Genomic DNA, 13,086 nt, shown 5'->3' on the forward strand with positions numbered 1-13,086 from the left:
TCTTGATTGAGATTCTGATTTAGAGGTGAAAATACACCTGATGAGCCATGAATGACTTTAATGCTCCAAACCTCCACAAGAGAAAAGTAATCATGGCTGGAGAAACTTAATTAACCATTCCCAAGAGGTCTACTTCATTACAAAGATCTCAAAAACTAATCAAAGTAGGAACAACATATGATACTGCTTTGACATCCCAGGCAGCTTCATAAAGTGTCATTAATGCAGGCCTACAGACAGGTAGCTCAGCATTACCATGAAGATGATCTCATTTCTAGAATCTGGGATGAAGTCTCTTACCTCTGGCTACCAAAGGTGGTCATTCTGCTCTACTATCATTGCACACGTGCAACAGATTCCCAGGAATTTTGGATTCTTTGGACTTATACTCGAATAAAAGTCCAGACTTAGAGAGGATCTGATCCAGGTGTTGAGGATTAGTTAAGGCACAACATCAGGCCAATAGATTACTTAAATGATTTTGTCGAGCGAAATTAAGAGGTATTCTCAGAAACTAAGGAAATTTGATCACTGTTATGTAAACACCTGGAACTTGGATATCTGATAAGACAGTTGAGCAATTAGACAAGTCGCCTGGGCCAGATGGAATTTATCCGAGGTTTCTCTGGGACGCTAGGGAGGAGATAGCAAAGCCTTTGGTATTTGAGTTGACATTGTCTACAGGTTTAGTACCAGAGGATTGGAGGATTGCAAATGTTGTGCATTTGTTCAAGGAGGGCAGCAGAGATGACCCAGGTAATTGTAGACCAGTGACCTTACTTCTGTTGTAGGAAAAGTTTTGGAAAGGATTATAAGAGATAAGATTTATAATCATCTAGCAAGCAACAATTCGATTTCAGATAGTCAACATGGTTTCGTCAAAAGCAGGTCATGTCTCACAAACCTCATTGAGTTTTTTGAGAAGGTGACCAAGTATGTAGATGAGGGAAGGGCAGTTGACATGGTATATATGGACTTCAGTAAAGCCTTTGATAAGGTTTCACGTGGTAGGATGTTGGAGAAACTGCAGAGGCATGGGATTGAAGGTGATTTAGCAGTTTGGATTAGAAACTGGCTTTCTGAAAGAAAACAGCGAGTGGTGGTTGATGGAAAATATTCAGCCTGGAGTCCAGTTACTAGTGGCGTGCCACAAGAATCTACTTTGGGAGCACTGCTGTCTGTCATTTTTATAAATGGCTTAGACGCAGGCATTGGTGTATGGATTAATAAATTTGCAGATGACATTAAAGTAGGTGGAGTAGTGGACAGTTTGAAAGAATGTTACAGGTTGCAGGGGAACTTGGATAAACTGCAGAATGGGGCTCAGAGGTGGCAAATGGAGTTCAATGCAGCTAATTGTGTGGTGGTACACTTTGGGAAGCATAACAGGAAGACAGAGTACCGCGTCAATGGAAAGATTCTTGGTAGTGTGCAGAGGGATCTTGGAGTCCATGTCCATAGATTCCTGAAAGTTGCCACCCAGGTTAATAGTGCTGTTAAGAAGGCATACGGTTTTTTTAGGTTTCATTGGTAAAGGGATTGAGTTCTGGAGCTGCAATGTCATGCTGCAACTATACAAAACACTATAGTTGGAATATTGTATACAGTTCTTGGAATATTATATACAGTTGGAATATTGTATACAGTTCTGGTCGCCATATTTCGGGAAGGATGTGGAAGCATTGGAAAAGGTGCAGAGCAGATTTACCAGGATGTTGCCAGGTCTGGAGGGAAGGTCTTATGAGGAAAGGCTGAGAGACTTGAGTCTGTTTTCGTTGGAAAGAAGGAGGCTAAGAGTGGATTTGACAGAGACATACATCAGAGGATTAGATAGGGTAGACAGTAAAAGTCTTTTTCCTAGGATGATGACGTCAGCGTGTACGGGGGGCATAACTACAAATTGAGGGGTGATAGATTTAAAGACAGATGTCAGAGGCAGGTTCTTTATGCACAGAGTGGTAAGGGCGTGGAATGCCCTACCTGCTAATGTAGTCAACTCAGCCACATTAGGGGGATTTAAACAATACTTGGATAAGCACATGGATGATGATGGGAGAGTGTAGGAGATGAGGTGAGAATAGTTTACAGTTCTGCGTTATACTGTTCTTTATTCTATGAGGATGCTAGCCTGCTGCAGAGAGAAACAAACAGCAGCATGCTGTGCCAAACAAAAAAAAAATGCTCCCTTGGATATGTGGTACTTTAAAAATATAATGTGACATACATAACTTTTTGAGAGGCTATATGTCAAATTCACTGTTCAGCAGTCAGTATACCTGACCTCAACCAGCTACTGGACATGTTGTGCTATGCAGCTAGAAAGCTCCACATTGGAAGAGCATAGGTTAGATATATTTGTGTTACATCCCAATTACTGACTCTTCCAATGAACACCTGCTAGGGTGATGGTGTAATTGTACTAGAAGAACTATGGACATTCAGCCCTGCATCAACAGCATCTAGCATCAAGTTCATGGGCCATACTGATAGTTTGCAGTAACGTTGACAAAAATAGCACAGCATCTTGACAAAAAGTGGAAACATTGTCGACTATAAATGATAAAAGACACTAACAAGTGACTTCAAGGATGGAATCTCATGGCTAAGATGAATGTTATAACATACTTGGCCCAGAAGCTGTGTGGACTGCAATTCTCTGAACAATGCCTAGATTGCACTTGTTGGTGCCCTCCAGTCTTGGCTCCTCCAGAGTTTACAGGGTCTGAGAAAGGCACAAGTTAGTTCTCATGTCTCAATGATCTGTGTCCTTTGCTGCTAGAATTCTAGCCTCTAACACTGATGGCAGGTATGTGGTTTGCCAGGCTTCTTCCCCTTTCAAGCACCTCTATGCAAGATGGCAAGTCATAAAACGGTGGGGACCACCTAGAATCTCTAGAGGCTTGATTTTACAAAGGGAAAAAAAAAGTTTCTGTTGTGGAGCATGGTCTATTAATAACTTGAATCCTGGCATAAGGAGATTATTCCTCCTCCACTCCTTACAATACCCAGAAGAAATTCCTAGCTAAAGTAGGAAATCAGCATATCTGAATTCCAACTGTTTTCAGGTCCATACTCTCAGACATCCAAATGAAACAGCCCTGTGGTTTTGTCTGGAGAATTCAACTCCTGTGCTTTATTCTTAATGTTCCTCTCAGTCACTCCCAAATACTGCCTTGTAATAATTTTAAAGGATATGTTACATCCTATTCAGCATTTGATTAGAGTCTATATAATATTTTATTTCAAATTTATTTTCTAAGGTTCTGGGAAAAATATTGCATCAGAATCACCAAACTGTTAGTGCAGAAGAAGGCCATTCGGCTGATTGTGTCTGCGCAAAGACTTTTAGTTTAGGGCCAAACACATGCTTTTCACCCCATATTTCTAAGTCCTTGTCATTTAAATAATCATCTAATACACCCTTGAATGCGTATTTGAAACTCCACCACACTTGCAGGCAGTACATTCTAAACCCATTCTATTTGCCGTGTGGTCCACTTGCTTTTCTCACCACACATTTGCTACTTTTGCAAATCACTTTAAAACTGTATTTTTTACATGAGGGAACACTTTCTCCCTATTTTGTCTGGACTCCTGAATTTGAAAACATCTATCTAACCTGCTGTTAGTTTTCTCCTCTCCAAGAAAAGCAGCCCCAACTTCTCAAATCTATCGTCATAAATTAGGTTTCATACTCTGGAATCATTGTTGCAAAGATCTTCGACATCCTTTTCACCACATTCACACCTTTCCTAAAGTGTGCCACCCAGAACTGTATATATTAACTGAGGCCTAATCAATGTTATTTACAAGTTCAACATAAATCCATAATTAATTAAACATTTACTCTCATTAGGTTCTTCCACCTTATTATATTTCAACTAAGTTCTAATATAGTAAGTCATTTACAGCAAAGGAGGTCGTCATTCAGCCCATTGTCCTTCTGTTCCTGAAAATTCTTTAAATTGTGCCATTAAGTTTATATTGCCTCTCCCTGTACCTTCTGCTGAATTGTATTGAATTCCATCTTTCCCTAACTTTCCCATTCTGCTAGCCTATTGATTCCATATACTTTAATTTTGTCCACTAGCCTCTTATGAGGGAGCTGATCAAAGGCTTCTAAAACACAGCTATGTTTAAACCAAGTACGGGGGGAGACAAACTGGATGTTTAAGAAGGAAATTGGAGGGAAAGTAAGAGCAAGGGAAGTCAAGAAAAACAACTGTATCAATGAGGCAGAAAACTCAGAAAGGGATCATGCTGTGAAATAGGAATTGATAGGAAGGGTGAGGGCAGTAACAAATTAAAAATACTATACATGAATGCACGAAGCATTAGAAATAAGATGGATGAGCTTGAGGCTCTTTTGGAAATTGGCAGATACGATATTGTGGGGATAACAGAGACGTGGCTTCAAGTGGACAGGGCCTGGGAAATGAATAGTCAAGGCTACACGTGCTATCCTAAGGACAGACTGACGGGCAGAGGGGGTGGGGTGGCCATATTGGTAAGGGATGATATTCAGTCCCTTGCGCGGGGGGACCTAGAATCAGGGGATGTAGAGTCAGTGTGGATAGAGCTGATTAATACTAAGGGTAAAAAGACCCTCTTGGGAGTTATCTACAAGCCCCCAAAAAGTAGTTTGGATGTCAGATGTAAGTTAAATCAGGAGCTGCAATTGGCCTGTCGCAAAGATGTTACTACAGTTGTTATGGAGGATTTCAACATGCAGGTAGACTGGGAGAATCAGGATGGTATTGGACCTCAAGAAAGAGACTTTGTGGAGTGCCTCAGAGATGGATTCTTAGAACAACTGGTGCTGGAGCCAACCAGGGAGAAGGCAATTCTGGATCTGGTATTGTGCAACGAACCAGAATTGGTCAGGGACCTCGAAGTGAAGGAGCCAATGGGAAGTAGTGACTATAATACAATAAGCTTCAATCTGCAATTTGAGGGAGAGGGTACAATCAGAAGTGATAATATTTCTGTTAAATAAAGGGAACTATGGAGCTATGAGGGAGGAACTGGCCAAAGTTCAATGATGCAATACCTTAGCAGGGATGATATTGGAGCAACAATGGCAGATATTTCTGGGTATAATGCAGAAGTTGCAGGATCAGTTCATTCCAAAAAGGAAGAAAGATCCTAGGAGGAGGCATGGGTGGCCGTGGCTGACGAGGGAAGTTAGGAAACATATAAAGTTAAAAGAGAAAAAGTATAACATAGCAAAGATAAGTGGGAAAGCAGAGGACTGGGAAGCTTTTAAAGAACAACGGAGGATTACTAAGAAGGAAATACATAGAGAAAAAAATGAGGTATGAAGGTAAACTGGCCAAAAATATAAAGGAGGATAGTAAAAGCTTTTTTCGGTATGTGAAAGGCAAAAAAAATGGTTAAGACTAAAATTGGGCCCTTGAAGACAAAAACAGGGGAATATATTACGGGGAACAAAGAAATGGCAGAAGAATTGAATTGGTACTTCAGATCTGTGTACACTGGAAGACATAAGTAATCTCCCAGAGGTAACAGTGGCTGAGGGACCTGAACTTAAAGGAATTTATATTTGCCAGGAATTGGTGTTGGAGAGACTGTTAGGTCTGAAGGTTGATAAGTCCCCGGGGCCTGATGGTCTACATCCCAGAGTACTGAAGGAAGTGGCTCGAGAAATCGTGGATGTGTTGGTGATTATTTTCCAGACTTCGATAGATTCGGGATCAGTTCCTGCAGATTGGAGGGTGGGTAATGTTGTACCACTTTTTAAGAAAGTTGGGAGAGAGAAAACAGAGACCAGTTAGAAATTATAGACCAGCTAGACTGACCTCCATGGTGGGAAAGGTGCTGGAGTCTATTATAAAGGATGAAATTACTACACATCTGGATAGTAGTAACACGATAGGTCAGAGTCAGCATGGATTTATGAACGGGAAATCATACTTGACTAATCTTCTGGAATATTTTGAGGATGTAACTCTGAAGATGGATGAGGGAGATCCAGTAGATGTAGTGTACCTGGACTTTCAGAAAGCTTTTGATAATGTCCTACATAGGAGGTTAGTGAGCAGAATTAGGGCACATGGTATTGGGGGCAACGTACTTACTTGGATTGAAAGTTGGTTGGCTGATAGGAAACAAAGAGTAGTGATAAACAGCTCCATTTCGGAATGGCAGGGAGTGACCAGTGAGGTACTGCAGGGATCAGTACTGGGACCGCAGCTTTTTACAATATATGTTAATGATATAGAAGATAGTATTAATAATAACATTAGCAAATTTGCTGATGATACTAAGCTGGAGGGCAGGGTGAAATGTGAGGAGGATGTTAGGAGATTACAGGGTGACCTGGACAAGTTAGTGAGTGGTCAGATGCAGTTTAATGTGGATAAATGTATAGTTATCCACTTTGGTGGCAAGAACAGGAAGGCAGATTACTTTCTAAATGGAATCAATTTAGATAAAGGGGCAGTACAAAGAGATCTGGGTGTTCTTGTACACCAGTCAATGAAAGGTGTACAAGTACAGCAGATAGTGAAGAAGGCTAATAGCATGCTGGCCTTCATAACAAGAGGGATTGAGTATAGAAGCAAAGAGGCTTTTCTGCAGCTGTACAGGGCCCTGGTGAGACCACACCTGGAGTACTGTGTGCAGTTCTGGTCTCCAAATTTGAGGAAAGATATTCTGGCTATTGAGGGAGTGCAGTGTAGGTTCACGAGGTCAATTCATGGAATGGCAGGATTACCTTACACTGAAAGACTGGAGCGACTGGGCTTGTGTACCCTTGAGTTTAGAAGATTGAGAGGGGATCTGATTGAGACATATAAGATTATTAAAGGATTGGACACTCTGGAGGCAGGAAACATGTTTCCGCTGATGGGCGAGTGCCGAACCAGAGGACACAGCTTAAAAATACGGGGTAGACCATTTAGGACAGAGATGAGGAGAAACTTCTTCATCCAGAGAGTGGTGGCTGTGTGGAATGCTCTGCCCCAGAGGGCAGTGGAGGCCCAGTCTCTGGATTCATTTAAGAAAGAGTTGGATAGAGCTCTCAAGGATTGTGGAATCAAGGGTTATGAAGATAAGGCAGGAACAGGATACTGATTAAGGATGATCAGCCATGATCATATTGAATGGTGGTGCAGGCTCGAAGGGCAGAATGGCCTACTCCTGCACCTATTGTCTATTGTCTATTGTAAAAATCCAAATACACCATACTAATTGTTCCGCCTTATTTATTTCTTAAATGTTCAAAAAACACCAGTAGATTTGTTCAACATGATCTGCCATTCATAATCCCATGTTGGCTTTCTCCAGTCACATTAAAACTTTCCATATGTTCTGTTATCACTTCTTTTACAATACTCTCCACTACTGTTGTTAGGCTAACTGGTCAACAATTCAGATTTTCTCACTCTTTGGAAGTCATTCGGTTCAAGGGTAATTTATGGCCAAAAACTGCTGGTTTTGATAGTGACATTCAGATTCCATGAAAGAAAAAAAAGCAGAAAAAAATGCAAGCCCATTCTCTAACAATTCTTTTTAATGCAAATGAGAGTCAAGGAGATGGGAACAGGAATGCATCTGCAAGCCTAGACCACAACAATTCGAAGACCAGAAGAAGAACATAGAGAATCGATAAAAACGGAAACTTAGCTACAGTTAGCTTTTGTTTTTAGATCATTCCTGGGCTGTGTTAAAACTCTCTGCATCCAACCAATGGTTGTTTTTGGAAGCATAGAAATTTATTCAGAGTTCCCAAGAAACAGAGTTGGTAGACTTGGTGTGGAGACTTCAGAGTAAATCGTTACTGCTTCTATTAAAATTGCAGCAGTTTTAAAAATTTCTAACCAATCCCACCCAGAAATCCAAATTGTTATAAATGCCATAGCAAAAAAAATCCAGGCTTTGATCATGGATTCATGAAATGTTGTTTCAATCACGACTGAAATTTGTCAAGTTCGTATGATACAAAGATGTAAGCATCATTTTTTGTAGGATTGCAAAATAAAATGGTTTTGATCAGTAATGGCCTGCTACCCACAATCAGGCACTTAAATTGATGTACAGTGCAAAGTACTTGGAAATAAAGCTGAAAATGTGTTGCTGGAAAAGCGCAGCAGGTCAGGCAGCATCCAAGGAACAGGAGAATCGACGTTTCGGGCATAAGCTCTTCTTCAGGAATGAAGATTCCTGAAGAAGGGCTTTTGCCCGAAACATCAATTCTCCTGTTCCTTGGATGCTGCCTGACCTGCTGCACTTTTCCAGCAACACATTTTCAGCTCTGATCTCCAGCATCTCACTTTCTCCTACTTGGAAATAAAGCCATTTTACACTGACCCAATGATTTTTCTTCATAATATCCCTGTAGTAGGTCATGACATTAATATGAATTTTTGCATGGAATTATGTTGAGACAGATTGCTAATTAATAGAGAATTGAGGAAAATGAGATCATATGAATGGTTCACAAAGAAATGAAAATACACTAATGGTATAATTAGATGAACTCGGTTGATCAAATTTTCATTTTTTTTTAAACCGATGATCTTTGTAACAGGTAGACTGACAAGAGTTTCCCCTCAGTAAATTAGATTGGATTTGAAGTCAAGGTGTTGACACTGTGCCAAGTCTATAAGTTACTCATTCCTGATTTTGTTTTTATACCTTTTAATTATTTAGAAAAGGATTGTATGCATATGGCAGGAATACCTCCCATGCCATAAAAACGTAAAACTATCGTGAACTATTAGATAAAATTGAGGCAAAACTATCAATAAAGAACAAGAACTCTCAAAGCTGTTTGATGAATAATCTTAAAATATGAATTTGCTCTTTATGTTTGCATTTGCTCCAGAATTTACTACCAATAAAAATGAATTCCATGAAATCCTAAACCACTATGATATTTAGATAAACTACAGCTCCTGTATTCCAAATACAATTTTTATGTGCAAACTTCATGCGGATACCTAACACCTATTGCATTGATAGGGATATGTGGAAAGTTTCTAAACAAACGCAAATTCTTTTCACTATAACTTCTAGTAGATACACGTTTGAACTCCAAATTCTTGCACGCAATTGGCTGGGAATGAAGCAATGATTTATAAACTAGCATTAAAAACCACCATTTCAGCTTCAAACTGTAAACTATTTAAAGAAAGCAAGGAGGTAGCTAGATAATGGCAGCATTATTACTTTCTGACTTGGCTTCAAGGAATACCAGTCTACAGGGGAAAACATAGAATGTATCCATCATAAATACTAGGTTGGTTTGATCTTTCAGCATAACTTTTCCTGCAGAGTCATTTAATCCCAACAGAAAAGTGCTGCTTTATTAAGCCAACAGTGTGAATCGTTGCACACATAGAACTGAAATTTGTGCGTTGATTGGTTTCTTTCAAAACAATGTTCTGAAGGACACAGAGATAAAAATTATAACATCAGGGTGATCAAGTAAATGAAAATACAAATGGAGAAAAAGGATTTTAATTAAAACATAAAAGACTGATTGGAGAGTAGTTTAATTGTCTGCTCTTTCCAATTTACTCTGATATCCATAAATACAATTACAGCATGTTGAAACTAATATAATTCAATGGAATCCATTGAAAGGTGCCAGGAAATTGAACAGCTTTATGATTTTTAATATGTTCTGAAGACTTCCATTTGCATTCGCATAAAATATTACCGCCCATGTCTTTATTTGGAAAAAAAGTTTTGGCTTAAGTAAATTCATTAAGCAATCAAAAAGCATTTATTTTGTTTAGTGCATACAACCATATTCAAGATAGATATTTGGGATGCACATTTCAGAAACTGAGATAAGGCACTATTTTGATCAGTATCAATTCCTGTAACCAGTTCAGTGGCAAACCATTATGTTTCTTGTGCCAGCAGTGACAAATATCAATATACAGAGGAACCTCGATTATTCAAAGGACACGGACAGGGAGTGTTTTGTTCGGCTAATCAAATTCCAGATAATCGAATGAAGAATAACATAGTTTAGCCGAGCATCGGGACTTTGCGATCTTGCCAGATAATCCGATATTTGGATAATCGAATGCCGGATAATTGAAGTTTCTCTGTACCGGTTGTTCTGTTATAATGTACACTTCATCAATGCAAATTCATTTTTAGGTGATTGACGAATTAGGGACGCTGTTTCTATACCACAAATGTTTAAAATACGTGTTGGCTGTAACACGATTACAGTACCAACACTTTAAGCGATGTTTTTAAAGCTTGATTTTTCCATAATTCAGGGTTGCTCAAGAATGCAACCATCACGTTATAGAAGAACTGACTATACTCATTAGGTAATTGAAAATATAAAATTAAAACTAACATTTCAATGTATTTAGGTATTGGAAGTTGGTTGCAATGGTCACTACTTACTGCTAATGGTGAATAAAAAAATGTAGTCGCTCCACAAAGTCAAAGCAGCATATAAATCAGTCAAATTGTAACAGGGTCCACACAGATTCACTCTAATGATTGATAGCAACTATCTGTATTCAAGCCTCACCTGTCTGTTTCGTTCATCCACAATCCGCGTGATTTGAATCTTTTTCCTCCCCATCCTTGCTTTTTCTCTTCTCTCCTCCCTTTTAAGTCCTGTACTTTTGACCTTAACTCACTTCCGTTTTCTCAATATCAGACTTTCTTCTCACTCCTCACTTCGTTCAGTTCACAGATTCTTGCATCTGTCCCTGTTAATAAAAAAAGAAATCAATTTATGTTAAACAGGACACCTTCAACTATAAAGCAAGGTAAAATGTATGGGACCAAAATTCAATAGCTTTTATACAGGTCTTTCATTTGCAGGAGATTTTGCTTGACAGATCTAAAGGGCAGAACCTCCAAAAAGGGGTGATGGTGGAGCAGGTGGGCAAAAGGTCTGGGAAGCAGCAACCTATGTCAAGCATTCCAATTTCACTGGCTCAATCGTGACCGGAAATACATGAAAGGAAGTGAGGTGGTTAACCAGAGACAGAGGTCAGACCCTGAAGAAATATGAACAAATTTATCTTAAAAAAACAAATCACAAATGGATCTATATAATCCATCAAAAATCCATTTTAAACTTCTTCAACTTTTTAGTCTCGAATAAAGAGAAACAAATGTTTATTCAGGATTCAGGTAATCTGTCAATTGTGTCAAACTGTGAATGTGAACCTTGTGTTGAGATCATTTGTTTTTGAAATTCAGCCATACATTCACAAGGATAATGCTAACCCTTGGGGAAATGCTAACACAAAACTCGATTGAAACTGGACAATCAGATGCTATTTTCTTTTCTGATCAGCAACAAGTTCAAATAACCCTGCTAAATTCAGATATCCCATCAAAATAATAGATGCCTGCGAGCATGAAATGCCAGTTTCAACTTCCACTCAAGGACCTGATGTCCAACATATGACCAGACAGGTTGAGCATCAACTTTTAAGTATTTCCAACAAATGGCAATGTCAAGCAGTGAAAGTGGAAGAGATTTCTGGTTTGCTATTTGATGGAACAAAATTAGAGCCTCTGCCATCACTACCCATAGCTGCAGACCATAATATTCATGTAAAACAGGAGTAATTCAGACTCTTTTGGGGCCAAGCTGGATGGTTGTTGTTGGATCACATTAAAGTCAAAGTTAAGGGCTCGAACTCCATTCTGGTGGATTCACAATCTTCTTTTTTTCCCTGACCATGACAGAGACCACAATGCTGTAGATCAGACTTGACTTCAGGCAAAATTTAAGAAGAAGAATTCCCACCCTCTTTCACCTACCCGTAACAATTGGATATGTTGGAAATGGAGCAAACACTTCTGCATCGGTGCTCCGCATGTCATTTCTAAAGGTCTGCTAAGTCTTTCTGATTCTGCAAAAAATCCATCCTGTGATGTTTACTTGATGCAGATGTTGTGACCTGAGGGGAGGGTATGATTTAAGGGGAGAAGGGCATTTACCTAACCTCCCACCTTCCATCACCAAATTTTGGAGACAGGAAATATTATGTCTGTCCTCATTAATATATGCTTTTGCAGCCTGGCAATGAAAGACAGGAATAAAAGCAGAATCAGGAGACTCAGTTAGGGGGAGGAAGCAATCCCAGGCTGGAGAATGGCCAAAGGTCTCCTAATGTGGGTAGAACAAGCAGAAAGAACGTTTAAAAAGCTTTTCAAAGACCGTCTCAAATAAACCTCCAGTGGTCAAGCTGCTTGGTGTCACTGAAATTCTGCTGGCAAGCCCCACACTGTGGCATAGCTTAGTCGGCCCATGATCAAAATGGTCTCCACAATTAAATCAAGATGTCTGTTTGTTATTTAAATTAAACTTTCACTTATTTGGGACCGTCCTATGCCTGAACTCAAATTAGTTAAAATAGTGGGCTTGGTAATGTCACACCATCTCCTTCCTATTACCACCTGAGACCTTCCAGAGACTGCTGGACAGGCATGATAGAATTGACCTTTTATTGGTATAAACTAACAATCCAAAACAAATGATGTCAAAAACAAAAAATGTGTGTCTAGTGCCAACAATTATGTTACTTTTGAATATATAAAATTACGTAATAGTACAGAGACTTATTTTGAAGAGGGACATATGTAGCAAATTAAGAAGACTGTACTATGTTCTCGTAGTTCCGCAAAACCCGCGACAAATTATACCTGCCTGGGGCAATATCAGGTGGCATGATTTTTATTACATTCTGGAAAACTGTCTAAATTGCTCAGATCACCCATCTGATCTGTATGTAGACTGGTTGCATGGTCCAAAGAAAAATTGCTTGAGGAAGGTATATGATAATGATTCTCGATTATAAAATTGAGTATCATGTTTTGGTTTTTGCATATGAAAGGGAAATAGTTACCATATTGTAAGTTCAGAAACCAGGCCAGGTTCAATGATCATGGTGAAAGGTTGGAGGTATGGTAGCAACTCTGCCGGGGCCATTCCCAGGCAACTTCGCACAATTATTTTTAAGACATCAAGTATGTACCTAATCATGGTTAGGCTGCAGAACACTGCAGGGGGAGTTTTCCACTTTCAATTGCTGCTAGTCAAAGGCCAGCAGACTATCATTATCAGCA

General features: G+C 39.4%; 1 protein-coding gene across 8 annotated transcripts in view; it reads right to left on the reverse strand.

Moving 5' to 3' along the window:
• The window catches only part of mef2cb (myocyte enhancer factor 2cb), a 240,521-nt gene that overhangs the window by 122,105 nt on the left and 105,330 nt on the right, over positions 1–13,086 (reverse strand). For all 8 annotated transcript variants that reach the window (XM_060836654.1, XM_060836671.1, XM_060836640.1 and 5 more), the window contains one exon: positions 10,526–10,709. In XM_060836654.1, the coding sequence (XP_060692637.1) occupies positions 10,526–10,579 (54 nt within the window). In that variant the 5' untranslated portion in view covers positions 10,580–10,709. The remainder of the gene's footprint in view (positions 1–10,525; positions 10,710–13,086) is intronic.

This window comes from Hemiscyllium ocellatum, chromosome 2, assembly GCF_020745735.1.
Source record: "Hemiscyllium ocellatum isolate sHemOce1 chromosome 2, sHemOce1.pat.X.cur, whole genome shotgun sequence".
NCBI lineage: Eukaryota > Metazoa > Chordata > Chondrichthyes > Orectolobiformes > Hemiscylliidae > Hemiscyllium > Hemiscyllium ocellatum.